We start from the raw sequence: 25,587 nt of genomic DNA, 5'->3' as shown, positions 1-25,587 counted from the left end.
TTACTTCTTCTGGCGATTGACCCACTGCCAGGAAAAGTTTTCTAGTGAAACCGGCTTGTTTTGCTTGTGCCATCTGAGGCAGCAGCGTGGCGTGCGGAGGCCTGAGAGCTCTGATTCTCCATCTGAGGGCACAAGGTGATCTCTGTCCAGCATCACTCATGCCTGGTGGTTCATCAGCCTACCCGACCATCCGGGTGTCCAGCCTACATGTGTGAGCACCAAACACCTGCCGGGCTCATGCTGAACTCTCTTCACTAATGTTATTCAGCTGACAGTGATGGCCGGAAGAGTGAAGTAACCACAACCTGCTTCCCCAGGGCTGCAGGAGACGCTCAGTCCTCATCACTAAGCTCCAGTCCTCCTCCTTGCTACCTGACTGCCTAATAACATCCCGTGGGGCTCAGCTATAGCTGAAAACCCAGGCCTGTCCCATCACACTTACAGGCACTGCGGTGCCAGAATGCAGCAGATTATTCACGATTCCCACTTTTACGGTAATTATCCCAGTTTCAGTATCAGAATCACTTCCTGTATCTCTGTATTATTATCAATGAATAAAGCGCCAACATATTCCATGGCGCTGTATATTGTATGTAAACCTGCCCCCCAGTGAGACTTAACCTAGGCTGATTAGCTATGCATAATTCTCCCCCAGAGCATTCTGGGAGATCAGGTATATTTTGTACTGGCTTTGGAATTCTCAGAAACAAACATTATTATATAGTATTTATATAGCGTCAACATCTTCTACAGCACTGTAGAGAGTACATAGTCATGTCACTGACTGTCCTCGGAGGAGCTCACACTCTAATCCTACCATAGTCATAGTGTAATGTCCTACCATATTATTATTATGTATTTATATAGCACTGGCATCTTCTGCAGCACATTACAGAGTACATAGTCATGTCACTGACTGTCCTCAGAGGAGCTCACACTCTAATCCTACCATAGTCATTTAACTTCTTTCCCTGCTGCTATTTGAGGTTGACTACACCGTAGGCTTGTAACCAGTCCTTGCACTGCCCCTAGTGCTGTATGAGTTTGGCTGCAGTGTAGTTGCACCACCCCTACCGCTGTGACGCATAAGTGTTCTACTGCATAGTAAAGATTGATTTCTGGGAATTGGGGTACAGGAGTAGCAGGCAGCTCGCACTCTGCAGTGTGACCCCCCAGGCTGTGCAGCCAGAGCTGAGCTTACTGATTAACAAGAAAGCTAAGTATAGAGTAAGAGAAACTAATGAAGCCTGAATTAATGGGCACATTCTTCTCTGCATGAAATGACCGCTCCAAGGAACCAGGCATGTAAGCTCGCTGTGCGCTCTTCCTCCTCCACCGCTTACTGTGCGCTCTTCCTCCTCCGCTCGCTGTGCGCTCTTCCTCCTCCGCTCGCTGTGCGCTCTTCCTCCTCCGCTCGCTGTGCGCTCTTCCTCCTCCGCTCGCTGTGCGCTCTTCCTCCTCCGCCGCTCGCTGTGCGCTCTTCCTCCTCCGCCGCTCGCTGTGCGCTCTTCCTCCTCCGCCGCTCGCTGTGCGCTCTTCCTCCTCCGCCGCTCGCTGTGCGCTCTTCCTCCTCCGCTCGCTGTGCGCTCTTCCTCCTCCGCTCGCTGTGCGCTCTTCCTCCTCCGCTCGCTGTGCGCTCTTCCTCCTCCGCTCGCTGTGCGCTCTTCCTCCTCCGCCGCTCGCTGTGCGCTCTTCCTCCTCCGCCGCTCGCTGTGCGCTCTTCCTCCTCCGCCGCTCGCTGTGCGCTCTTCCTCCTCCGCCGCTCGCTGTGCGCTCTTCCTCCTCCGCCTCTCGCTGTGCGCTCTTCCTCCTCCGCCGCTCGCTGTGCGCTCTTCCTCCTCCGCCGCTCGCTGTGCGCTCTTCCTCCTCCGCCGCTCGCTGTGCGCTCTTCCTCCTCCGCCTCTCGCTGTGCGCTCTTCCTCCTCCGCCTCTCGCTGTGCGCTCTTCCTCCTCCGCCTCTCGCTGTGCGCTCTTCCTCCTCCGCCTCTCGCTGTGCGCTCTTCCTCCTCCGCCGCTCGCTGTGCGCTCTTCCTCCTCCGCCGCTCGCTGTGCGCTCTTCCTCCTCCGCTCGCTGTGCGCTCTTCCTCCTCCGCTCGCTGTGCGCTCTTCCTCCTCCGCTCGCTGTGCGCTCTTCCTCCTCCGCTCGCTGTGCGCTCTTCCTCCTCCGCTCGCTGTGCGCTCTTCCTCCTCCGCCCGCTGTGCGCTCTACCTCCAGCGCCGCCCGCTGTGCGCTCTTCCTCCAGCGCCGCCCGCTGTGCGCTCTTCCTCCAGCGCCGCCCGCTGTGCGCTCTTCCTCCAGCGCCGCCCGCTGTGCGCTCTTCCTCCAGCGCCGCCCGCTGTGCGCTCTTCCTCCAGCGCCGCCCGCTGTGCTCTCTTCCTCCACCGCTAGCTGTGCGCTCTTCCTCCTCCGCTCTGTGCGCTCTTCCTCCTCCGCTCTGTGCGCTCTTCCTCCTCCGCTCTGTGCGCTCTTCCTCCTCCGTCGCTCGCTGTGCGCTCTTCCTCCTCCGCTCGCTGTGCGCTCTTCCTCCTCCGCTCGCTGTGCGCTCTTCCTCCTCCGCTCGCTGTGCGCTCTTCCTCCTCCGCTCGCTGTGCGCTCTTCCTCCTCCGCTCTGTGCGCTCTTCCTCCTCCGCTCTGTGCGCTCTTCCTCCTCCGCCGCTCACTGTGCGCTCTTCCTCCTCCCTCGCTCGCTGTGCGCTCTTCCTCCTCCCTCGCTCGCTGTGCGCTCTTCCTCCGCTGCTAGCTTTGCCTACCATAATATTATCATTATGTATTTATATAGCACTGACATCTTCTGCAGCGCTTTGCAAAGTACATAGTCATGTCACTGACTGTCCTCAGAGGAGCTCACAATCGAATCCCACCGTAGTCGTTTGTATATGTATGTATTGAGCAGTGTCTGTGTCATAGTCGAGGGCCAATTTAGGGAGAAGCCAATTAACCTATCTGTATGTGTTTTGAAATGTGGGAGGAGACCCGGAGTTCCCGGAGGAAACCCACGCAGACACAGGGAGAACATACAAGTTAGATGCAGATAGTGCAGGGAGCCAGCGCTGCAAGGGCAAAGTGCTAACCACTACGCCACCCTGCTGCCCTTTTTGTGCCAAGCAACAGATCAGAAGGTAGATTGTCCCATCCTAGTGACCCCTCTATATGAGACGGGTGTATATAATCTCACCCGCAGGCTGTGCACAAGCACAGAAGCCTTCTAGGTTGTGTCTGTTAATATTTACTATACATTCCATCCAGTCATGGGAAACTAATGAGCAGCATTGACTGTAGAATGAATTACTCCAGAATAACTTCTCTCCAGTGGGCTGAACTTTACTCCCGAAATGATTTCCACGCAAATATCAGAGCAGCGTTTTGTGAAGAACTCTACAGATGGGATCTAGAGGCAGGGGGTGTGAGATTCAATATACATAGTGAATCCAATAAATCTTTAGGCATTCGTGATCAACAGATTGGAAACATCGATCATATATTGGGCATGCTGATTTTTTTTTATTAAACAAGACGGGGGGGTGCAGGCGGGAGAGAATCCCGTCTTTGTTTTACATCAGGCAGGAAAAAGCCGGCAGTTTTGGGTGTTGAATTGATATTCATATCTAATGGTGCTAAATGGTACACCAGGCAAATAATTGATTACTTTAAGATATAGTTTAACCTCCCTGGCTAGCCGCCGCACATAGCCCCGGGAGGATTTTTGTAATAAAATGTGCTGTATATGCTTAAGCTAGCACTAGGCTAGCTAACTATGTCCCCCAAGTTTCGCCACTCTCCACCGATTTCCCCCCCCCCCCTCCCCGATCGGCGGCGTAATACGTACCCCCCCCCCCCCCCCCAGGGATACCGCGATGGCGCAGCCTCCCAATCCGCTCCAGGCTTCACTACGGGGAGGATCGGGACTGCGCATGACGTCGATGTCAGACGTCATGTCCGATCATCGACATAGCGACGAGTGAAGCTGAATGGTGAAGCTACGGCTCTTGCGGGATTGTGGAGGGGTAAATATTGCCGGCGGCGATCAGGGGGTTTAGTTAGGTGCGGCGGGGCTTGGGGGACATAGTTTGCTAGCAAAGCGCTAGCTAAAACATAAAAAACACATTTTATTTTAACAAAAAATCCTCCTGCGGACGCAGCCTCTGAAACTGCGCACCGCCACGGAGGTTAAAGGACAACTGAAGTAAGAGGGACGAGGAGGCTGCCGTATTTATTTCCTTTGAAGCAGTACCAGTTCCCTGGCCTCTGAACAAGCATGCAGCAGATCAGGTGTTTCTCACATTGTCTGATCTGACAAGATTAGCTGCATGCTTGTTTCTGGTGTGATTTGGACACTACTGAAGCCAAGCAGGTCAGCAGGGCTGCCACCTCCATATCCCTCTCACTTCAGTTGTCTTTTAACTCCTCTACCTCAAATTGGATAGTGTATCCTTTGCAGTACAGTCAGGAAGATCCAAGATTCTAACCCTGGTCTCCTATGTCAGAGGCAGAGCCCTAAACCATTACATTTTCTAGCCACTGCTGGAATAGGACCCGAAGTGTACCTAAACTTAGAAAAACACTACACACACACACATGCACGCACGCACGCACGCACACACACTGTGGCGGTGTTCCCCTCACAAAGACTATAAGACTATTCCACACATACCTATTGTTTGCAGCATTTGTGCTGTTTTGAGAAGGGCATACACAGCCCGGCAGTGGTGATTTCTGTAGGGTCTACATCTAGTGATAGGAGGCTGATAGCACAGGGATCAGTAGGCTGATTTCACCCCATTGACTGATACGGACAGGTATGGAGGTGGATTCGCAGCCCACTCTGGACTCGCACGTGTGCTGCATGCAGCAGGAAAGGTCCTCAGATGACCTTGCCCAGCCACGTCAGCCAACTCTAATGGGAGGAACAATCCGTGTTCTGCTGCCAGTAACTGCAGCCAAGTGGAATGCCCCAGGTAACGCTCTCTCCCAGTGTCGCTGTGACGTCAGCAGAGGAAACATTGACATTTCTCAGAAGTAGTACCTACACCCAGTTACAGCCCAGTGCTGCTGGCACCAGCTGCCAGCATTGTATTCCTTCCCATCGGTTACCCACCATTCTGCCAACCCTATTCTGTGATCTGTAATACTCACATTCCTACCTGTACTCGCAGGCCACTATGGGCCAAGAAATCGGTGTGTCATTCTGATCTAAGGGAAACGATATCTGCAGCATTTACGGGTTTGGCAGAGGGCAGAATATTGTTGAATAATTTGCTGTTGTGTTTAACTGTGGTGGTGCAAAAGTGCCGCTTTATAGAATGCGGAAGCAATCCCAGCTGTGGAGCCACATATGGTCCTGAGCCCTGTCCTGCATCTTCTGGGTACAGAGGCTACAGAAAGGATGTAACTTGAAATGGTAAGATAGTGGTAGAAACCAGAGCAGCAGTCTAATGGATCAGGTAATTGCTGGAATCCAGGGAGATGCAGAATACTCTGTACTGAACAGGACATCCCTCTACTCATCCTAGCAAAAGTGGGTCTTCAAGGTGAGGGAATAACCACATCTCCAGACATTCCACCACCTAAAGGAAGCTGCTGAGATTGCGGTTGTGTGCTTCGATGGTCATTAGAAAGGTGCAGGTAGCACAGAGAGCAGGCCTAAATACCAGGAAGTAGTGTGAATAATAAAGAAATTGGGAGCCCACTATAGTGTAGTATGTGCTCAACATGGTAAAAGGAAAACAATATAAAATATACTCACAAAGATAGGTTGCTAACAAGCAATCAGGTGTTAGGGGAACTTGACCCGTCCCCTGGGGGGAAGATTAAAATGTCGCTCTTTGTAGGCAGGAATAACGGGGGTAGACCCCTCCACCAAAGGTCCACTAGTAATACTAGTATCAGAAACACAGAGGCGCCAAAAGGATAAAACAATTATCGAATTAAAAATAGTGGAAGAGGTACTCCCCTCCCTATAGAAGAGTCCACAAGATAAATGTTTCATAAATATTTAATATACAATTGTGATTACTGGAGTACATTATTAAAGAATATTTTTGAAACGTTTATCTTATGGACTCTTCCATGGAGAGTTGAGTACCTCTTCCCCTATTTTTGATTCAAACATTGTTTTTATCCTTTTGGCGCCTCCGTGTTTCTGATACTAGTAAGTAGTACCAGAGCTGTGGAGTCTGTACAAAAAGCATTCGACTCCAACTCCTCAGTTTGACACCACTGATTCCGACTCCAGGTACCCAGGCCGGGTCAATATACTTCAGACTGCTGGGGGGCGGAGTATACATAAAATGATGTAGAAGTCTTTGCGGGCCAGACAGTGAAGCATTCCCAGGTGACAACCTGCAGTCCAATTGGACAGCAATGTCACCTGATGTGGAATGTGATTGGAAACCAGCAAATTACTGCGTCCATGTGGATGGGTGGTGCCAGCTCTGCTATTCTATATGCGGACCACCAATATTTAAAGATGTAGCTGACCGCATCTATAGGTAATACATTTTGTGTGTGGGGGGCCGGTAAAAAAGCCTCAGGGGGCCAGATTCGGCCCACGGGCCTTAGTTTGAGGACCACTTCTCCAAACTCTGTATTTTCCATTCCCTGAATCCCATGGATTTATTGTGCCTCTATTTACTTGTTTTTAGTTTGTTACTTGTCGGGTCTTCTGAGTGCAATTCTTTTGAGGGTGTCTGGCTGCTTTCCCCAGTGATGGGCTCTATATGTCCTGCTGCATTCTACTGCCAATTGATTTCCAGATGACTGGATGCCATTTTCCATGGACTTTTTTTATGACCTGTACCTAGGGCTTATTTTTGGAGTAGGGTTTATATTTCAAGCATCCTCAAAAATCCTGAAAAATCATTCCATATTTTCAGGGAAATAGGGTAGAACAGAGGTGAGGCACACTTGGGGGCGTGGCAGTGGTATTAGAGGAAGTGGGGGGGGGGTAGAATATACAGTAACTCTTTGCGTGCCAGGCACAGCAGGAGAATTACACCTGACTACATAATCAGCTGCGTGACACGGAGTGAGTAGATGAAACGTGATGATGATTTTACAGAAAAGTCACCCGTGGGCAGTTCATTGCGGCTATAAACGTAAATCAGAATGATTTATAAGCGGCAGCTCAGTATAAACACTGCCGATTCTGCACCGAGCTCTGCAGACCAGTTAAGTGCTTTTTAATATTGTGTACATTCTAAGTCCTACTTTCAAGCCACTTTGTTTTGAGGCCGTTAAGGCTGTGAAAATTGCAGTAAAAGTGTTACAGGGCTGTAATCGGAGTGCTACTTTCACAGAGGAGTTTGGCCATCAGATTTATGGGCTGTTTGGTGTGAGACGGAATTGCACGCCGGGCCAGTCACACCATCCGAGGGGCTTTATCAGGGAATCTGCCTGGTCTATGTGCTCATTGCTTGAAGCCAGACACGGGTCTCTAGCGATCGCCAGTGTGTCCAACACATTCTCCTCTGGTGCAATATTGTAGTAACCGCAATAAAGTGTCAGTAAGCAACACACGGAATACTTACGCTCACAAGATGCAACCATAAGTCCCCACTCGGTCTTGAAGTAGTGGTGTGGTCGGTTTAAAAATGACTATTTTTGCAGTGCCAAGGTTACAAAATGTTATCACAACACTCAAAATTCAAAAATACTCGGTAGTATTGGACCAATCGGGGAATGCGGTAGAGTACCACAAAAATCGGGATGCAATGGAAATTTTAGACTAATCACAAGACTCGGGATACTACCGAGTTGTACAGATTCTTGTGATTGGTTTAAATTTCTGTGGTATTAAAATTTCCACAGACAAATTTTGCAGCCTGTGATTGGGCCAATGCTTCCAAGCTCTGCGATTGGGTGAAAATTTCCAAGCTGTGGTAATGCAGCATTTCTGGTGGTTACCGAGAGCAATTTCCTATTACAGCTGGGGAAGCCCATATCCAATCAGAAATCAGCGTTTTGTAAACTTCCAACCATCCCTAGTCTCTAAGTCCACAAAATGCGTTGTCGTTTTTTTTTTTTTTTTTTCAATAAACTGTGAAAAATGATTTGTTAAATGAAATATAAAGAAAATATGGTGACCTCCATATTCTACGCGGTTCAGGTGTCGTTTATGTCATTATAGCAGAATGCCTTTCCTATGGGACATTTCCTACATGTAAGGGGCCTTTATAAGACAGGAACACGTGATTTTCAGGATCTCCAGTGACTCTGATGCTCACTCAGCCCTATTGTTTTACAGTGGCAGTGTTAGATAGAAAGCTCTAATGACCGCGTTCACCTGAGGGCGGTGGATACTCCTCCAAGGGTTTTGGCGGGTGGAAGGTTTATGTATGATGATTTCAGGTGTGTAATTATAACCAGCGCATCTATTTTAGAACCAACAGCTCCTGACTGCAGCCGTTTTCAGCCTATGCATGCCGCTTCAGCATGTTACTCATTCTGGGTCATCTGAGGATAACATCTTGTCCTACAACAATGTGAACCGCTTGTGGAACCTCCTGCGATGACTGGCCAGTGCCGTAGCCATGAATTACTGCAGAGATGTCTGATGTTGTTTTGTTTGTGTTTCAGGTTGTCAGAGCTGCAGAAGAAGCGGCATCCACCCTGGCCAGCTCCATCCACCCCGAGCAATGCATTAAAGTCCTGTGTCCCATCATCCAGACAGCCGACTATCCCATCAACCTGGCCGCCATCAAGATGCAAACTAAAGTCATAGAAAGGATTTCCAAAGAGTCCTTGCACCAGATCCTGCAGGACATCATCCCTGGCTTGTTACAGGTGAGGAATCTGCAGGCTCAGTAATGAGATAACACAGCCATTCCTCAGTAAAATGTTTATCTGTAGATATGTGGATGGTTGGAATGTGTCCTCCAACATATGTGCAGCTGCCATGGTTACGTCTGATGGTATCTACCATGGCTTCCTGTCTCCTGACTGAGGTTCTGGGTAATGCGCTCAAAATCCAGATGTAAAATAAATAGCCGGGCGTGCACAAACTAGTCGTGTGCATCTCGTAAACATCCCCTACATGTTAGCCATTGCTTGCTAAGCGCTATAGCAGCGTGTCCAACTAAATCTATTATGGGTGTTCAGGATCCAAATATCCATCATGTACCCCAAATCCAACAACTTCATGAATGGGTAGCTGGTACTCACTCTGATCTCCTCTCTTCATGAATGGGCAGCCGTTCCTCACTCTGATCTCCTCTCTTCATGAATGGGCAGCCGTTCCTCACTCTGATCTCCTCTCTTCATGAATGGGTAGCCGGTCCTCACCCTGATCTCCTCTCTTCATGAATGGGTAGCCATTCCTCACCCTGATCTCTCTCGCTTCATGAATGGGCAGCCGTTCCTCACCCTGATCTCTCTCTTCGTGAATTGGTAGCTGTTCCTCACCCTGATCTCTCTCTTCATGAATGGGTAGCCGGTCCTCACCCTGATCTCCTCTCTTCATGAATGGGTAGCCATTCCTCACCCTGATCTCTCTCTTCATGAATGGGTAGCCGGTCCTCACCCTGATCTCCTCTCTTCGTGAATTGGTAGCTGTTCCTCACCCTGATATCTCTCTTCATGAATGGGTAGCTTTTCCTCACCCTGATCTCTCCATGAATGGGTAGCCGTTCCTCACCCTGATCTCCTCTCTTCATGAATGGGTAGCCGTTCCTCACCCTGATCTCCTCTCTTCATGAATGGGTAGCCATTCCTCACCCTGATCTCTCTCGCTTCATGAATGGGCAGCCGTTCCTCACCCTGATCTCTCACTTCATGAATGGGTAGCTGTTCCTCACCCTAATCTCTCTCTCTTCAGGAATGGGTAGCCGGTCCTCACTCTGATCTCTCTCTTCATGAATGGGTAGACGGTCCTCACTCTGATCTCCTCTCTTCATGAATGGGTAGCCGTTCCTCACCCTGATCTCTCTCTCTTCATGAATGGGTAGCCGGTCCTCACTCTGATCTCTCTCTTTATGAATGGGTAGCCGGTCCTCACCCTGATCTCTCTCTTCATGAATGGGTAGCCGGTCCTCACTCTGATCTCTCTCTCTCTTCATGAATGGGTAGCAGGTCCTCACTCTGATCTCCTCTTTATGAATGGGTAGGCGGTCCTCACTCTGATCTCTCTCTTCATGAATGGGTAGCAGGTCCTCACTCTGATCTCTCTCTTCATGAATGGGTAGCCGTTCCTCACCCTGATCTCTCTCTCTTCATGAATGGGTAGCCGTTCCTCACCCTGATCTCTCTCTCTTCATGAATGGGTAGCCGTTCCTCACCCTGATCTCTCTCTCTTCATGAATGGGTAGCCGTTCCTCACCCTGATCTCTCTCTTCATGAATGGGTAGCTGTTCCTCACCCTAATCTCTCTCTCCATGAATGGGTAGCCGGTCCTCACCCTGATCTCTCTTTTCATGAATGGGTAGCTGTTCCTCACTCTGATCTCCTCTCTTCATGAATGGGTAGCAGGTCCTCACTCTGATCTCCTCTCTTCATGAATGGGTAGCAGGTCCTCACCCTGATCTCCTCTCTTCATGAATGGGTAGCCGGTCCTCACCCTGATCTCCTCTCTTCATGAATGGGTAGCCGGTCCTCACCCTGATCTCTCTCTTCATGAATGGGTAGCTGTTCCTCACCCTAATCTCTCTCTTCATGAATGGGTAGCCGGTCCTCACCCTGATCTCTCTCTTCATGAATGGGTAGCTGTTCCTCACTCTGATCTCCTCTCTTCATGAATGGGTAGCAGGTCCTCACTCTGATCTCCTCTCTTCATGAATGGGTAGCAGGTCCTCACCCTGATCTCCTCTCTTCATGAATGGGTAGCCGGTCTTCACCCTGATCTCCTCTCTTCATGAATGGGTAGCCGGTCCTCACCCTGATCTTCTCTCTTCATGAATGGGTAGCCGGTCCTCACCCTGATCTCTCTCTCTCTTCATCAATGGGTAGGCAGGTCCTCACTCTCAACTCCTCTTTATGAATGGGAAGGCGATCCTCACTCTGATCTCCTCTCTTCATGAATGGGTAGCAGGTCCTCACCCTGATCTCTCTCTTTTCATGAGTGGGTAGCAGGTCTTCACCCTGATCTCTCTCTCTTCATGAGTGGGTAGCAGGTCCTCACCCTGATCTCTCTCTTCATGTATGGGTAGCTGTTCCTCACTCTGATCTCCTCTCTTCATGAATGGGTAGCAGGTCCTCACTCTGATCTCCTCTCTTCATGAATGGGTAGCCATTCCTCACCCTGATCTCTCTCTTCATGAATGGGTAGCCGGTCCTCACCCTGATCTCCTCTCTTCGTGAATTGGTAGCTGTTCCTCACCCTGATATCTCTCTTCATGAATGGGTAGCTTTTCCTCACCCTGATCTCTCCATGAATGGGTAGCCGTTCCTCACCCTGATCTCCTCTCTTCATGAATGGGTAGCCGTTCCTCACCCTGATCTCCTCTCTTCATGAATGGGTAGCCATTCCTCACCCTGATCTCTCTCGCTTCATGAATGGGCAGCCGTTCCTCACCCTGATCTCTCACTTCATGAATGGGTAGCTGTTCCTCACCCTAATCTCTCTCTCTTCAGGAATGGGTAGCCGGTCCTCACTCTGATCTCTCTCTTCATGAATGGGTAGACGGTCCTCACTCTGATCTCCTCTCTTCATGAATGGGTAGCCGTTCCTCACCCTGATCTCTCTCTCTTCATGAATGGGTAGCCGGTCCTCACTCTGATATCTCTCTTTATGAATGGGTAGCCGGTCCTCACCCTGATCTCTCTCTTCATGAATGGGTAGCCGGTCCTCACTCTGATCTCTCTCTCTCTTCATGAATGGGTAGCAGGTCCTCACTCTGATCTCCTCTTTATGAATGGGTAGGCGGTCCTCACTCTGATCTCTCTCTTCATGAATGGGTAGCAGGTCCTCACTCTGATCTCTCTCTTCATGAATGGGTAGCCGTTCCTCACCCTGATCTCTCTCTCTTCATGAATGGGTAGCCGTTCCTCACCCTGATCTCTCTCTCTTCATGAATGGGTAGCCGTTCCTCACCCTGATCTCTCTCTCTTCATGAATGGGTAGCCGTTCCTCACCCTGATCTCTCTCTTCATGAATGGGTAGCTGTTCCTCACCCTAATCTCTCTCTCCATGAATGGGTAGCCGGTCCTCACCCTGATCTCTCTTTTCATGAATGGGTAGCTGTTCCTCACTCTGATCTCCTCTCTTCATGAATGGGTAGCAGGTCCTCACTCTGATCTCCTCTCTTCATGAATGGGTAGCAGGTCCTCACCCTGATCTCCTCTCTTCATGAATGGGTAGCCGGTCCTCACCCTGATCTCCTCTCTTCATGAATGGGTAGCCGGTCCTCACCCTGATCTCTCTCTTCATGAATGGGTAGCTGTTCCTCACCCTAATCTCTCTCTTCATGAATGGGTAGCCGGTCCTCACCCTGATCTCTCTCTTCATGAATGGGTAGCTGTTCCTCACTCTGATCTCCTCTCTTCATGAATGGGTAGCAGGTCCTCACTCTGATCTCCTCTCTTCATGAATGGGTAGCAGGTCCTCACCCTGATCTCCTCTCTTCATGAATGGGTAGCCGGTCTTCACCCTGATCTCCTCTCTTCATGAATGGGTAGCCGGTCCTCACCCTGATCTTCTCTCTTCATGAATGGGTAGCCGGTCCTCACCCTGATCTCTCTCTCTCTTCATCAATGGGTAGGCAGGTCCTCACTCTCAACTCCTCTTTATGAATGGGAAGGCGATCCTCACTCTGATCTCCTCTCTTCATGAATGGGTAGCAGGTCCTCACCCTGATCTCTCTCTTTTCATGAGTGGGTAGCAGGTCTTCACCCTGATCTCTCTCTCTTCATGAGTGGGTAGCAGGTCCTCACCCTGATCTCTCTCTTCATGTATGGGTAGCTGTTCCTCACTCTGATCTCCTCTCTTCATGAATGGGTAGCAGGTCCTCACTCTGATCTCCTCTCTTCATGAATGGGTAGCCGGTCCTCGCCCTGATCTCCTCTCTTCATGAATGGGTAGCCGGTCCTCACCCTGATCTCCTCTCTTCATGAGTGGGTAGCAGGTTCTCACTCTGATCTCCTTTCTTCATGAATGGGTAGCAGGTCCTCACTCTGATCTCCTCTCTTCATGAATGGGTAGCCGGTCCTCACTCTGATCTCCTCTCTTCATGAATGGGTAGCTGTTCCTCACTCTGATCTCCTCTCTTCATGTATGGGTAGCCGGTCCTCGCCCTGATCTCCTCTCTTCATGAATGGGTAGCAGGTCCTCACTCTGATCTCCTCTCTTCATGAGTGGGTAGCAGGTCCTAACTCTGATCTCCTCTTTATGAATGGGTAGCCGGTCCTCACTCTGATCTCTCTCTTCATGAATGGGCAGCCGGTCCTCACCCTGATCTCCTCTCTTCATGAATGGGTAGCCATTCCTCACCCTGATCTCTCTCCATGTATGGGTAGCCGGTCCTCACCCTGATCTCCTCTCTGTGAATCTCTGTGAAGGAAGATTGAGAGGGGTGGGGAGAGGCGGCGATCAGCCGGGATTGACGTGCTGAGAGGCAGAGCTACAGCTATTAGCTCTGCCTCATTCAGGAAGCGCTCCCCGGCCACCACGGAGGGGATTTGGGGGGTAAAGACCCCTCGTTTTGCCGCGGGGATAGCTCTAAGTAAGGTCCTTTACTATAATCAATGGCTAGCTAACTCGCTTCAGAGTCTCTTTAACGAGCGCTCCACTGAACCCACCCGGACCCCCTGGCAGGTCTAGTGGCTTTAAAGAACGATATTGCTGCCCTTTGGCCCAGTAGGCTGACTGTCACTTGACAAAGCAAAAGAAAGTTATATAAAAAAAAAAAACACACACAAGGTAGAAATTAATTGGTAAAGCTGGTGTCCACCCCTCTGTAACAAAGCTGCTCGTAGGAGATATCAGCCCAGGTTCAAGGTACAACGCTCATGCTGGGCATACACGGATGCAATTAGGCGCCGGATCGAGCCGCTGGCTTGATGCCGGCGCATCCCCTGTCGTCCGCGCGGATCGATTCCTGATTGTCTCCGCCGGCGCTCCTTATCAGCCGCTCGATTCCCCGCTATAGTCCACCGGCGGGGATCGTGTGGGGCTTCTATCCGGCAGGTCATCGGACCTGTCGGATAATTATCAATGGAGCCATCAGTGGCTCGATTGATAAGGAAAAGAAACTCTGTATGCCCAGCATCAGGCTGCCATCATTGGCGACAGCGGCCAAATGTGTGTACGGAGCTTTAGTCACTATCTGTACATCAGGCATGATTAAAGTGAACCAGAGATGAAGCACCCTCATGTATTTTACCATATATATCAGTGGAAACATTAGAGAAAACACCTACCCTGCTCTCTGCTTCATCCTTCACTGCTCAGCCTGCTTGTTATCAGCCCTGATAAAATCCACGACTGAGCATTCAGTCTGGCTTTGCTCAGGAATCATTATAGCTGAGTGTCTTCTCTGATGTCTCTTTAAGCCCAAGCCTGCCCCCTTCTGGCTCTGCTATGACTCAGCTGTAATGATTCCTGAGCAAAGCCAGACTGAATGCTCAGTCCGGGATTTTATCAGGGCTGATAACAAGCAGGCTGAGCAGTGCTGAATGAAACAGAGCAGGGTAGGTGTTTTCTCTAATGTTCCCACTGATATATACGGTAAAATACATGAGGGTGCTTCATCTCTGGTTCACTTTAATCATGCCTGATGTACAGATAGTGACTAAAGCTCCGTACACACATTTGGCCGCTGTCGCCTGTAACCAGTGACGGGTCGGCCTAGAGTTGTTAGCGACTGCGATTATTGTCCATGTAAAGCTATCCGCTATCCATCCTGGCGGATCATTTCGTACAATAATTGGTGTTAGCTATTCGTATCTGACAATCACAAACGATCGGTCCATTCATACTACTCTCGTGTGGTGAATTTTGCACTTCTGGGTCCCCATTTCCGCGATAATGATCCAATCGATGAACCACCATGCCGCTGATGAATTCCGACATTATTCATTGCCCCCGGCCGGAGATCGCTTGCTATGAAACAGTGATCATTGTGCAGCCATGTGACGGATTGGTCATTTAATAAGTTATAATGTATCCAAACTTGCGTTGTAGTGTGTAACGGCCGCCTCTTCTGTCTCCAGGGTTACGACAACGCGGAGAGCAGCGTCCGCAAAGCCAGCGTCTTCTGTCTGGTGGCGATTTATTCTGTGATCGGAGAGGAGCTGAAGCCTTACCTCGCGCAGCTCACAGGCAGTAAGGTAAGAACGCACGCTGATGGGAATGTCCCATCTCTGTTCACCGCAATACTTTCTTTTATTTCGTTTTTTATTTTTCTGTCTAACAATTCAGGGCGCTGCTGTATAAAGCGGTGATAAGTGTCAGTAAAAAATTCAAGCTTCCGATTTGTAAAGAGGGGATGAGGCATATCCTTATATATCCGTCAGCGAGAACGCCCTCGCCACCTCAAAGATGGTGGACATTTAAAGCGGACCTGAACTCAGAACTTCCCCTCTGCTCTGAAAGATAAGCAACAGCATAATAACCTTTAAAGAATAACATTTTTATTATAGAGGTTACAAATCCTGCAATAAATCTGCAGTGTGCCTACTTCCTGCTTTCATGGAAGCAGACAAAGGGTTAACATCCGGTGTTTACCAATTTGCTTCTCTGCTGTGGCAGTCAGCTGACACAGGTGAGGAATCAAATTACAACTTGTGATTAGTCACAGGTGAGGGGGAATTGGGCTAAACTCTCTAAATACATACAGGGGACATCCCTCTGTTTTCCTTCAGTCCTGTGCAGGAGTTCAGGCCCGCTTTAAGAGGAGCTTGCAGTCGCAAGCCCCTCCCACTCTGAGGGCTGAGCCTTACTCAATAAGAGGGTGGGAAGTTCTCTCTCTCTCATTGGCCAATCATGTCTCCTGACATCGTGTGACCTGTTTAGCCTAGTGGGGAAGCGCTAGCAGTGAGAATGTTGCCTCTCATCACAGTGGATTTAAAGAGACTCTGAAGCGAGGTTAAAAATGGCTTTTTACCTTATATTCAGCATGGGCATGCTTGCCCCTGCTAAAACGCCGCTATACTGCGGCAGAACGAGGGGTCTTTACCCCCCAAATCCCCCCCCCCCCCCTGCAAAATCCACGACTTTCTTGGTGGTGGATTTTGCTGCTCATGGAGGCGGAGCTTTCGGCTGTAGCTCTGCCTCCATGCGCGTCTCACCCGGCGGATCTCTGCCTCTCCCCCGCCCCTCTCAGTGAAGGTAGACTGAGAGGGGAGAGGCGGCGATCAGCGCTGATAGACGCGCTGAGAGGCAGGGCTGCAGCCATTAGCTCGGCCTCAACAGGAAGCGCTCCCCGAGCACCACGGAGGGGATTTGTGGGGTAAAGACCCCTAGTTCTGCTGCGGGATAGCAGTGTTTTAGGAGGGGCAAACATGCCCATGTTGAATATAAGGTGAAAAGCGATTTTTAATCTGGCTTCAGAGTCTCTTTAAAACATACCTGAAGTGAGAGGGATATGGAGGCTGCCATATTTATTTCCTTTTAAACAATACAGATTGCCTGGCTGCCCTGCTGCTTCTCTGCCTGTAATACTTTTAGCCATAGCCCCTGAACAAGCATGCAGCAGATCAGGTGCTCTGCCTGAAGTGTGACTGGATTAGCTGCATGCTTGTCAGGTGTGTCATTCAGACACTACTGCAGCAAAAGAGATCAGCAGGACAGCCAGGCAACTGGTATTGTTTAACAGGAAATAAATATGGCAGCCTCCATATCACTCTCATTTCAAGTGCCCTTTAAAGCGAACCCGAGGTGGAAATAAACCGATAAGATAAACAATTGTATTTATCCTCCTACTCCTAAAAATAACTTTTTGGGTTTTTTTTTTTTAGGCATCCCATGGTTTTACTTTATATTTAAACATTTACAAACAAAATTGAATGTTTTGTTGCCTCTGCTCAGTGCCAACCTAATAAGTGTCCCAGAGTTAGAAAAAGGTCATTAGTCCATGTATTTTATCTCTCCCTGTCCAAAGGAGTTGTATTCTGCCAGGAAAACTTTTATGGCTGTAATTTGCTTATCAGTGAGAGCTACCAACAAGACAGAAGCTGTTACCACCATGCCTAGACATTAACTTTCAGGCACCTAAATACAACAAGTAAAACAGCCTGGTTATTAATATGTATGCCTCGGGTACACTTTGAAGCCCACAGAAAAAGATGGTTTTTATAAATAAGCAGATGTACTGTTTGATGAGCAGTGATGCTGGGATAGGGGTGCAATGATCTAACACCACCTTACAAACAGGTTCTGAATGTTACTGGGGCAGGAAATGTGGGGGGTATGTTCCTGGAGCCGAGACAACAGTAACCCTCTGACAGGTTCTCAGGGGGACATTTATCAAAAGTGTATGAGACAAAATAGTGGTAGGTTTTTACAAATCCGTGCAGAACTTTCTCAGACATCTTAAGAAATCACTAAATAGTGCAGATTCCTTCTTGAACTGTTAAGAATAGGAGGAGTTAGGAAGGTATCTCAGGCAGTGCAGTGTGTGAGGAAAATTGCTTTCGCTGAGGTAACCAATACATCTGCTGTATTGCATCACAGGAATAGGCGGAGCTAGGAAGGTCTCTCAGGCAGTGCAGTGTTTGAGGGGAATTGCTGTTGCTAAGGCAGCCAATACATCTGCTGTATTGCATCAATGCCCAGCACTGGAAGGGTTAAGCACAGAACAGCTTCACAGGATTCAGCAGGGGGGCGGCGCTTCACAGATCATACCTAGCCTGCACTGCACAATCTGTGTAGAAGTGCTATTAAGTACTTTTTATTCTGTGGCAGTTTGGGAATGAATTTGCACTTTTCTTAACTGTAGTGCAGTTCTAGAAATTCACACTAAACTGCTGCTATTAAGTAGGAATTAAAGAGACTAACAAAATTTTCAGCCTTTTTTCTATTATCCTACAAGTTCCTATATCTATTCTAAAGTGCTCTGGCTTACTGCAGCCTTTTTTAGTTGCTCCATTTCTGTTATAAATCAAATTTACTCTCCTTTGTCAGGCTTGTCGGCCCAAAGAGGAAGTGGCTGTAATTGTTTACAGACAGGAGGAGGTTACACTGATAGCCCTGCTCTGAGTCTCTTCGAGTCTTTCACACACTAAAAACTGTGAAAAGCAGAGCTCACACATTCCCTGCTCTCAGTAACTCAGTATCATCTACTGATAAAAGCTGATAATTGTGAGAAGCATAGCTCATAGACTATTGCAGAATGCAGACACGGACCTGCTATCAGTAATCACTGCTAAAGATTGCAGCATTCTTTACAATGTAAAACTTCTAAACCATGAAATAAACTCTAAAGGCTGAATTTATTGTTCAATAATATAACCTTTCATCAGACCCCCTAACCGTCCCGGATTGGTTGGGATTGTCCTGATTTGGGGGGGCTCTCCTGCTATCCCGGGTTCTCCCCCTGTATCCCGGCAGGCTGGGCATAGTGGAGGCGGAAAAAAATGATCGAGGCGCCAGGCGTGCCATTGGGGGATGCGGGAGTCGGCTTCACTCCTCCTTCCCTCTGAATGCCCCCTACTGTGTGTGTGTGTGTGTGTGTCCACCCCCTGTATGCAGAGTGTGCGTAAGCGGAGCGGGCAATCGGCTTACCGTTTATCTATGCGTACCGGCATCCGTCTTCAATCTGCTTCCTGTGACGTCATAGTAAGCAGGAAGCAGACTGACTCCAGTTGCCGGTGTGCATGGATCAGCGGTAAGATGACTGCCCGCTGCGCACAATCTGCATACAGGAGTGGACACATTCACAGTAGGGGGGCCCATTCAGAGAGAGGGAGGGAGTAGTGAAGCCAGCTCCTGGCGTCTCGATCATTTCTTTCCCCTTTCCTCTGCCCAGGGCAATCTCCCCAGGGAAAGTTGTACCCTCCTCCCCACACACAGGCACGTTCCTCCCCACCCAGAGGCACCCTTCTACCCCCTTGGCACTGACAACCTCCTCCCTACCAACCTACTGGAAACCCCCTTCTACCCAGTGGCACCCTCTCTGCCCACTGGCACCCTGCTCCTTCCCCACCCACAGGCACCCTCCTCCCCACCCAGTGTCACCCTTCTCTCTGACCACTGGCACCCTCTTTCCCCACCCACTGGCACCCTGCTTTCCACCCAGTGTCCCCTTCCTCCCTGCCCACTGACACCCTCCTACCCTTTGGCACCCTCCTCCCACCCACTGACATCTTCCTTTCCCACCCAGTGTCACCCTCCTCCGCACAATCCTTCCTCCCATTGTCACCCTCCTGCAAAAGCAGGAGTGTGGCTTAAGGCCGCACAGGGGGTGTGGCTTAAGTGTCCCTCTTTCACATCTTCAAAAGTTGGGAGCTATGCCCTTCATAGAAACTATAATGCAGTTTAACAGGAACATGCAATATTTTTATGAACTTCCTGTTTGGCAGCCATATTTTTTGTTTACAAAAACAGTGTATAAAACAACTTTTTTTGGGCCAGAATCCTGGTGGGGAGCAGCGAGAATGTTGCAGAGTGGGACAGGACAAGACCACCGAAAGGCTGGTATGTTTATTTATATGAAGTTTTTAGGTTACAGATTCTCTTTAAGAAGTTTTTTATTATCATGCAGAACAGTTCCCCTGCTGGTTAGAACTGTTTAGGTAATGCTTTGATAAATCTGGCCTTCAGTCTTCCCCCACGTTCCTGGAAGTAATGTAAAATATCTGTCTTAAGGGGCCCGTACACTGAGCCGATTAGCGATTTCGATCGATTTCAATCGATCTGACATGCTGGAAAATCTAGGTCCTTCTGTTGAGATTGCTTATCATTTTGCATTGGCCCGAATGCAAATCTGATGGGGGAAAAAATGCCATCAGATCGATTTTCAATAGATTTCATACTGAAATCTATTGGAAATTGTTCCTAGTAAAAATTTTCCTAAACACATCAGATAGATCAGAAATCTATCTGATGATCTATCTGCTGCTAATCTAACGAGTGTATGGCCACCTTTATTCTTCTTTGGCCCTGAAACAGAAGGTCAGGCAAATGAACAAGGCCGCATACACGCTCTCACTATTCTCCATATTGCCTGGTGTGAAGATTGGCCACTTCCTGTGCCCCCCTGTCCTGCACAGCCGGATAGCACTAGCAGGGCAGGGCCAGGAATGAGTTAATCCCTCAGCTCCCCAGAAGGTAATGCAGAAATCTATAGATCTCTGGTGGTCGCTTTCTGCATTGCGGTACAATGGCTGTCAGCAGAGCCGTACCTTCCCAGTCCCCCCACATCTGTCCCCCCACATCTGTCACTTCAAGCAACAAACTTCACCTCTGCTCTGTATTCTCTGTCTATTCCAGACTGAGCTGGATCGGGGAGATCCCCGCAGACTTTACGCTTTCTTTCTTACGCAACAAAGCTACAAGCAGCTTCTGTGACGGAAAGAGTTTGTATTAAGTTACTGCATTGTGTTTAGGGAGATTCTGCAGCTGTATAGCGATCACCGTGGTCTCTACAGAGGCCGGGTGCAGCCATAGTCTCCCCCGGGTCAGTACAGAGGCCGGGTGCAGCCATTGTCTCCCCTGGGTCCGTACAGAGGCCGGGTGCAGCCATTGTCTTCCCCGGGTCCGTACAGAGGCCGGGTGCAGGCATTGTCTCCCCCGGGTCAGTACAGAGGCCGGGCGCAGCCATTGTCTCCCCCGGGTCGGTAGCTGTACAGAGGCGGGGCGCAGCCATTGTCTCCCCCGGGTCGGTAGCTGTACAGAGGCCGGGCGCAGCCATTGTCTCCCCCGGGTCGGTAGCTGTACAGAGGCCGGGCGCAGCCATTGTCTCCCCGGGTCGGTAGCTGTACAGAGGCCGGGCGCAGCCATTGTCTCCCCTGGGTCGGTAGCTGTACAGAGGCCGGGCGCAGCCATTGTCTCCCCTGGGTCGGTAGCTGTACAGAGGCCAGGCGCAGCCATTGTCTCCCCCGGGTCGGTAGCTGTACAGAGGCCGGGCGCAGCCATTGTCTCCCCCGGGTCGGTAGCTGTACAGAGGCCAGGCGCAGCCATGGTCTCCCCCGGGTCGGTAGCTGTACAGAGGCCGGGCGCAGCCATTGTCTCCCCCGGGTCGGTAGCTGTACAGAGGCCGGGCGCAGCCATTGTCTCCCCCGGGTCAGGATCTGTACAGAGGCCGGGTGCAGCCATTGTCTCCCCCGGGTCAGGATCTGTACAGAGGCCGGGTGCAGCCATTGTCTCCCCCGGGTCGGTAGCTGTACAGAGGCCCGGGTGCAGCCATTGTCTCCCCCGGGTCGGTAGCTGTACAGAGGCCGGGTGCAGCCATTGTCTCCCCGGGTCGGTAGCTGTACAGAGGCCGGGTGCAGTCATTGTCTCCTGTGGTTTGCTGGAGGATTGGGCAGGTCTGCTGCCGTTGTTTGTACATGTCATTTACGCAGCTCTGTCATTCGCACCCCTATTTATTGCAATATAGTGCTGCTTTATAAGTAATAATAGTAATAAAAGTGGTAATAAATCTCTGTTGAAGCACACCTGTAATTATGTAGCTGGCACAGGAATGAAGGGCATGGGAGGCAGAGGCCGTGCCATCTTCCATATGAAAAGGTTCATTTTGAATAGCTCACAGATAAAACCGTAGCCTACTGATAATGGGAGCTGCACATACTGCAGAGACACGAAGCTATAATATGCAGATAATGCTCATCTGTGAGGTCATCGGTGTGACACACAACTGTATCTGTCCTTCAAGCCTGGCACCCAAGACCCATCAGCATCAATAAATGCGTGTCTAGTGGATTTACAAAATTGGATGAACACCAGCTGGTTGTGGCTGAACTCTGACAAAACAGAGGTGTTGGTGGTAGGTGGTCCACACATGATGGATAAAGTTCAAAACGCTCACCACCTCAAACTAGCAATTGGGGGAGATACCGTACAGTATAAAGACTCTGTGCGAAACCTTGGAGTGATCCTGGAGGGAAATCTAAAACTCAGACAGCAGGTATCAACATCAAACGCCTTATCCCAGCTGAAGACCTACCTGCCCTGGTTCATGCATTTGTATCCTCCCGCCTAGACTACTGCAACGCCCTGTTCATCGGATCTACAGATAAGGTTCTGCGCCCCTTACAGCTAGTACAGAATGCTGCAGCCAGACTCCTAGCCAATGCCACCCGCAGCTCACACATCTCCCCAATACTGCAATGCCCCCCGCAGCTCACACATCTCCCCAGTACTGCAGTGCCCCCCGCAGCTCACACATCTCCCCAGCACTGCAATGCCCCCCGCAGCTCACACATCTCCCCAGCACTGCAATGCCCCCCGCAGCTCACACATCTCCCCAGCACTGCAATGCCCCCCGCAGCTCACACATCTCCCCAGCACTGCAATGCCCCCCGCAGCTCACACATCTCCCCAGTACTGCAGTGCCCCCCGCAGCTCACACATCTCCCCAGCACTGCAGTGCCCCCCGCAGCTCACACATCTCCCCAGCACTGCAATGCCCCCCGCAGCTCACACTTCTTCCCAGTACTGCACTCTTCACTGGTTGCCAGTAAAATGGAGAATCCATTTTAAGATCTGCCTGCTGACATTCAAAGCTCTATCCACATGGGACCCAAATACATAGCGGATCTATTGGAACTTTATGCCCCTCCATGCACCCTCCACTCTGCCAACAAGATGAAGCTGGTTATTCCCAGGATACACTTAACATTTGGTGCCCGGGCCTTTTCCTACGCAGCCCCTACTCTATGGAACGAACTCCCACAATCAGTACGAGAGGCTCCTTCTCTGGACAGCTTTAAAAAAGGCTAAAAACTCACCTCTTTTCCCGAGCCTTTGAGACTGCATAATGCAGGCCACAGCGCTTTGAGTCCCTGTGGAGAAAAGCGCTATATAAATATTATTGTTATTATGTATTTATATAGCACTGATATCTTCTGCAGCACTTTACAGAGTACATAGTCATGTCACTGACTGTCCTCAGAGGAGCTCAGTCTATTCCTACCATAGTCATATGCCCATCATAGACTTGGGCCAATTATAGGGTGAAGCCAATTAACTTATCTGTATGTTTATGGGGTGCAGGAGGAAACCAGAGTGTTTGGGGAAACTCACACAGATACGAGAACACACCTACTCCATGCAGATGGGGAGGAGCTAATATTTAGGGGGCGGGGGGAGGGGGAGGGAGGTCTGGTTGTAATTGTGGAGTTAGGGCTGGGGCTCATTAGAGATTGCAATTCACTCTCAAATAGGCTGGCGATTTTTAGAGCTACTAAAAATAGTGATTTCAGTGGAATGGGATTTTTGCACCTCTGTTCCCTGAATGAAATCTCTGCAGGCACCACCATTGGGATTTCCTATGGAATCACTGCCATTGCCTTTCATTAGCCTGATGTTTGTGCAATTACCAGCGATTCCTACAAAGCACAAGAGCAGCTGAAACAGCTCTAGTGAGCGCCACACACTATACAATTAAAAGATCCAATTTTACACCAATTCGATAATTACGATTGGTTGTCCCAAAAAATCAAAAGCTTTTTTTTTTATTTATTTGTTGAAGAAATCTGATCGAATTTCCTGTTTGTATTCGATAAAAGAAGATCGGGAGTGTTGGATTTTTCAATCTTTTTTTTCATAATTGGGGAAAATTGGTACATTGGTCAGATTTTTGAAATGTTACAATCAGTCAGAAAAATTCATTGCAATTCTTGAATTGAAAAAATTCTATGGTGTCTGGCCATCTCAATGCTAGGTAAACACAATGCAATTTTCTGACAGATTTACTGTCAGATCGACAATGTCCAACAGGTCCTATCAGATTTCCGATTGATTTTTATATCAAAAAATGCTGCGTGCACCATCAGCAAATCGCTAATCACTGGCGATCGCTACAGTGTGAACACTGCCATTGACTTACATTAGCAGCAGCATTTTGCTGATCGCCAGTGATTAGCAAATCGCTGAAAAATTGCCCAGTGTGATCTAGCCCTGTGGTAGCGCACAGCAGAGTGCAGCTGTGTCCGAGACAAATAGAAATTATGCTGAACCTACAAATCAGTATATGTGAATCAGGACCACCTGGGGAGACGTCACTGCGGCCTCCTTCACCCCAGTCACAGTATGTTTGTATGACCCAGTCGCCTGACCTGCGGCAAGCATAGAGACTCATTCAATGGGAAACCAGTGCTAAAGAGAGTGTACCGCCAGTCACTGCATTACACAAAGTACAGGAAATGAGTGACAAGGGCTCCAACTATGCCGCAAACAGCACATGTCATTTGTCACGTGTCTTTTAGGGGTAGCTTTACTAAAGTTGGAGTAAAGGTGGCCATTCGCAATTCAATTTTATTTTTTTCCCAGAGAAATCGGATCATATTTTCTCCACTCAATCGAATATTCAGAAAAATTGAATATGTATTGTCCATTGCTGCATAATATGTTGACACTTTACTCGAATACAAGTCGACCTCATGTATAAGTCGACTCTAATATTCGACCCTCTAGAAGCCGGAATTTTTTATTGACTCAAGTATAAGTCTACCCAGCAAAGTTAATGGCTGCTCTTGGGGACCATAAAGCATTAACAACCACGCTTGGGGTCCACTTTAATGACAGCACTGCATGCAGTATTGCAGCCATTAAACCCCTCCTGTCCCTAAGGTGCAGCCAATAACTCCTCCAAGTGTAGCAATTATTCACTCCCCTTCTTGCAGCCCAGTCCTGCCCTTGTTAATTGTTGTGTCTAGTACTTTCTTACCTGTGTTTTACTTGGCATTTCCTTTATCAAGAAAGTGTCACTTACCACTGGGTAAATTGCTGCAAATAGAAATGACACATTGACACATTACTCAGTGTGCTGTGTTGCCCACGACTCGTGTATAAGTCGACCCCTATACCTTTATTTAGTGAGTCAGACCTAAATTTCTAGACTTATACTCGAGTATATACAATAAATAATAATATACTACCAGAACACACTGCTGTGCCCATCAGACAGTGCAGCCTGGGCACCTACTTATCGCACACCCCTGCTGTAATGTGCTCAGTAATGTGACAGCGTGCCCCGCCCTTACAGTAGAGGAGTGTCCTCCCATCCCGGGGTATAAATCTGAGGGCCGATCTATTTTCATACACTTGTTAAGCTGCTAATAAAGCCATCTGTCCCTGTGCCAGCAGCTTTCATTAAGTAACTGGCAGTCATTTTATATAAAGAAATGTATGCATCCAGGAACGTTTCATACGTCCCGACCTCACCTGACCCGCGTTTCCATCCTGACGATCGCCAACATCTCGCTATTGGCCTCAATTCTGGTAGGGCTTTCAAGCATATTACCGCATGCGGTAATGACATTTAGCAATTCTGGTTGATTTTAGTCATGAATTACATTGGCCTCAATTCTGGTAGGGTTATAAAACAAATTGCCTCATGTGAGGTAATTTACCTCATGAGGTAATGACAATTAGTAATTCTGGTAGGTTTTAGTCATGTTTTACCTCATAAGGTAAATTATGAGGTAATTCATGAGGTTATTTAACAAAAATAGCTATTCTCATGGAAATTAGAGAGCATGTTAGCATATAATTTACC

General features: G+C 49.1%; 1 protein-coding gene across 36 annotated transcripts in view; it reads left to right on the top strand.

Moving 5' to 3' along the window:
* Positions 1-25,587, top strand: part of CLASP1 (cytoplasmic linker associated protein 1) — a 320,170-nt gene that overhangs the window by 290,824 nt on the left and 3,759 nt on the right. For 24 of the 36 annotated variants that reach the window (XM_068246166.1, XM_068246161.1, XM_068246163.1 and 21 more), the window contains 3 exons: positions 8,576-8,782; positions 15,140-15,256; positions 19,500-19,562. In XM_068246166.1, coding sequence (XP_068102267.1) covers positions 8,576-8,782; positions 15,140-15,256; positions 19,500-19,562 — 387 coding nt within the window. The remainder of the gene's footprint in view (positions 1-8,575; positions 8,783-15,139; positions 15,257-19,499; positions 19,563-25,587) is intronic. The other 12 variants (XM_068246167.1, XM_068246188.1, XM_068246181.1 and 9 more) reach the window with 1 other exon arrangement.

Source organism: Hyperolius riggenbachi, chromosome 7 (assembly GCF_040937935.1).
Source record: "Hyperolius riggenbachi isolate aHypRig1 chromosome 7, aHypRig1.pri, whole genome shotgun sequence".
Taxonomy (NCBI): Eukaryota; Metazoa; Chordata; class Amphibia; order Anura; family Hyperoliidae; genus Hyperolius; species Hyperolius riggenbachi.
The sequence above is the reverse complement of the archived record's forward strand: the minus strand, read 5'-3'. Positions and strand labels throughout refer to the sequence as shown.